This window comes from Monoraphidium neglectum (genome assembly GCF_000611645.1).
Source record: "Monoraphidium neglectum strain SAG 48.87 unplaced genomic scaffold scaffold05873, whole genome shotgun sequence".
In the NCBI taxonomy this organism is placed as follows: domain Eukaryota; kingdom Viridiplantae; phylum Chlorophyta; class Chlorophyceae; order Sphaeropleales; family Selenastraceae; genus Monoraphidium; species Monoraphidium neglectum.
In genome coordinates, this window is record NW_014007759.1 from 1 (window position 1) to 2,042 (window position 2,042).

The following is a 2,042-nucleotide window of genomic DNA, read 5'->3' on the forward strand; positions in this document are numbered from 1 at the left end:
GGCGGGGGCCGGGCGGGCGGCGTGACGCCCAGGGTGCTGCTTTGAGCGCTCCTGGGTGTTTGGCGTTTGCAGGTGTGGCCTGCAGGGGTATGCAAGACCTGAATTTCAGCAGTGCGGCGGCGGCAGCAGCTTGCTTCGCACCCCCCGGCAGAGGGTGCTTGGCCGTTCCCAGCCCTCCTGCACTCCGCACCGCGGGGCCGGCGTCCCACGCTGGCGGCGGGGGTGCAGGGCCGGCTCCCTGCGAGCCGCCCGCCCACCCCGCCTGAGGGTGTGCACACCCCGGCTGTGCCCTGGGGGCATGACTCCGCCAGCAATTAAATCTAGTCAGGCTGCAGCGGTTGAAGCCCGTCTCTGTTCCAACAAGGTCGTGTACGTGCGACTTCTGTTGCTGTTTGCAGCCGCTCTATGTCGAGCGGTGGGGCGCAAGGCGAGGGCTCCGCAAATGTGTGTTACTCCCTCATAGCTGTGCATGCTACACGCGGGCGGAATCATAAAGGACACATGTACAACAAAAGCAGACTCACACACGTGTGTGTTGTGTGGGAAGCAAGAAAGCTGGCCCAGCACCGGGCGAACACGCGGCTTCAGGCCTCAACCTTGGCCCACTGGAAAAGGGGGTGGGTCGGCAATCACTGCGCGGCAAGCCTCGGGAGCAAAACAAAGGGGACCGGGGCACGAAGAGAGACGGGGGAGCGGAAGAGAAAAGGCAAGGGCAGCCCGCAGCATCAGCTCTGGGCGCAGGGGTGGCGGGTCGCGCAGGCAACGGCACCGCTGACAAGGGGGGGGGGGGGCGGCCAGGGTGCTTCTGCCAGGCTCATGGGCCGCGCCAGGGTTTTGGGTTGGGTTTGGGGGCTCGACGGTGCGCGCAGGCTGCCGCGCTCGTCAGGGCCACTTACGGGCGACACCACGCCACATCAGATCACGTCATAGCGCATCACATCAAACCGCGTTGGGACAAAGCACCGCACGCACCATGCGGATCGACAAGCCCCTGCTGGGCCGCCCGTGCACGGGCGGGACGAGCATATCGAAATGGGGCTGTTCGGTGCGCCGTCTGCTGCGGCTGCCTGCTGGCTGCGCCGCGCCTGCCCGTGACAGCGGCCGCAGCAGCGCCAGCAGCGCCGCCAGCAGGCAGGCCAGAGGCCTTTGCAGCAGCTGCCGGCCAGGGCTGGAGCCCCCCGCAGCACCCAGCCGAGGCTGCAAACGGCAGGTGAGTCAGCAGCCGACCGCCTCGCGCCCAGAGGTCCTCAGCAGCAGCTGCCGGCTGGGGCCTCTGACCAAGGCCCCGGAGCCGCCAGCCGAGGGCGCACGCAGCGGCCAGTGCGGCTGCAATCAGCAGCAGAGCCAGCCGCCGCCCTGGGGGCCACGAATCCGTCGCAGTCGCCGGCCGAGGCTGCAGCCGGCAACCCGCTGCAGCCGCCCGTACCCTGCAAAGACAGCCGGCCGGGGGCAAGAGTCCGCCGCCGAGGGCGGCAGGCCGGGGCTGCAGGCAGCAGCTGGCCGTCGGCCAGCGCTGCCCCGCGGCTGCTGCCAGCTGGCAGGTTAGAGGTCCCCCGCGATGTCCCCATACATGACGAGCGCGATGCCCGTGGCGGCCACCAGGCCTATGATGTGGGCCGTCTGGTAGGTGAGCGCCATGAGGGCCGACGCCTTGGTGCAGCGCCTGGGGTGCACGAGGCCGGGCGCCAGGATGTAGGAGATGGTGCTGGGGTGGGGGGAGGGGGTGAGGATGAGTGCGGGTGCAGAATTTCAGGGTTGAGGGCGCGGATCTGAGGGGGTTGAATGGTTGCGGTTGTGTCACTCTGTGTGGGTTGGATGCGGGTGTTTGGCGACTGACCGGGTTGAATTTGGGGGTGAAGGGGGCGAGGGGGCATCTATGTTTGAGTGACGGTTGGGGTTTAGGGGGTCGGAGCAGGTCGGCAGGAGGGGAGGGGAGGGGGGTGGCGGTACGCGATGGATGTGCTGGTGAGAGGGGCGCGAACATGGGGCGCAGGACAAAGCGGCGGGGAGAGGCGGCAGGCGCAGGCCGCAGGCGCCCGCAT

The 2,042-nt window shown here is 68.6% G+C and overlaps 1 protein-coding gene across 1 annotated transcript in view; it reads right to left on the reverse strand.

Annotated features, from left to right (window-relative positions):
* Nucleotides 1–1,542: 1,542 nt before the first annotated feature.
* Nucleotides 1,543–2,042, reverse strand: part of MNEG_15996 (hypothetical protein) — a gene marked incomplete at both ends in the record, with an annotated part of 1,276 nt that continues 776 nt past the window's right edge. Inside the window, one exon of the mRNA XM_014035533.1 lies at nucleotides 1,543–1,705. Coding sequence (XP_013890987.1) covers nucleotides 1,543–1,705 — 163 coding nt within the window. The remainder of the gene's footprint in view (nucleotides 1,706–2,042) is intronic.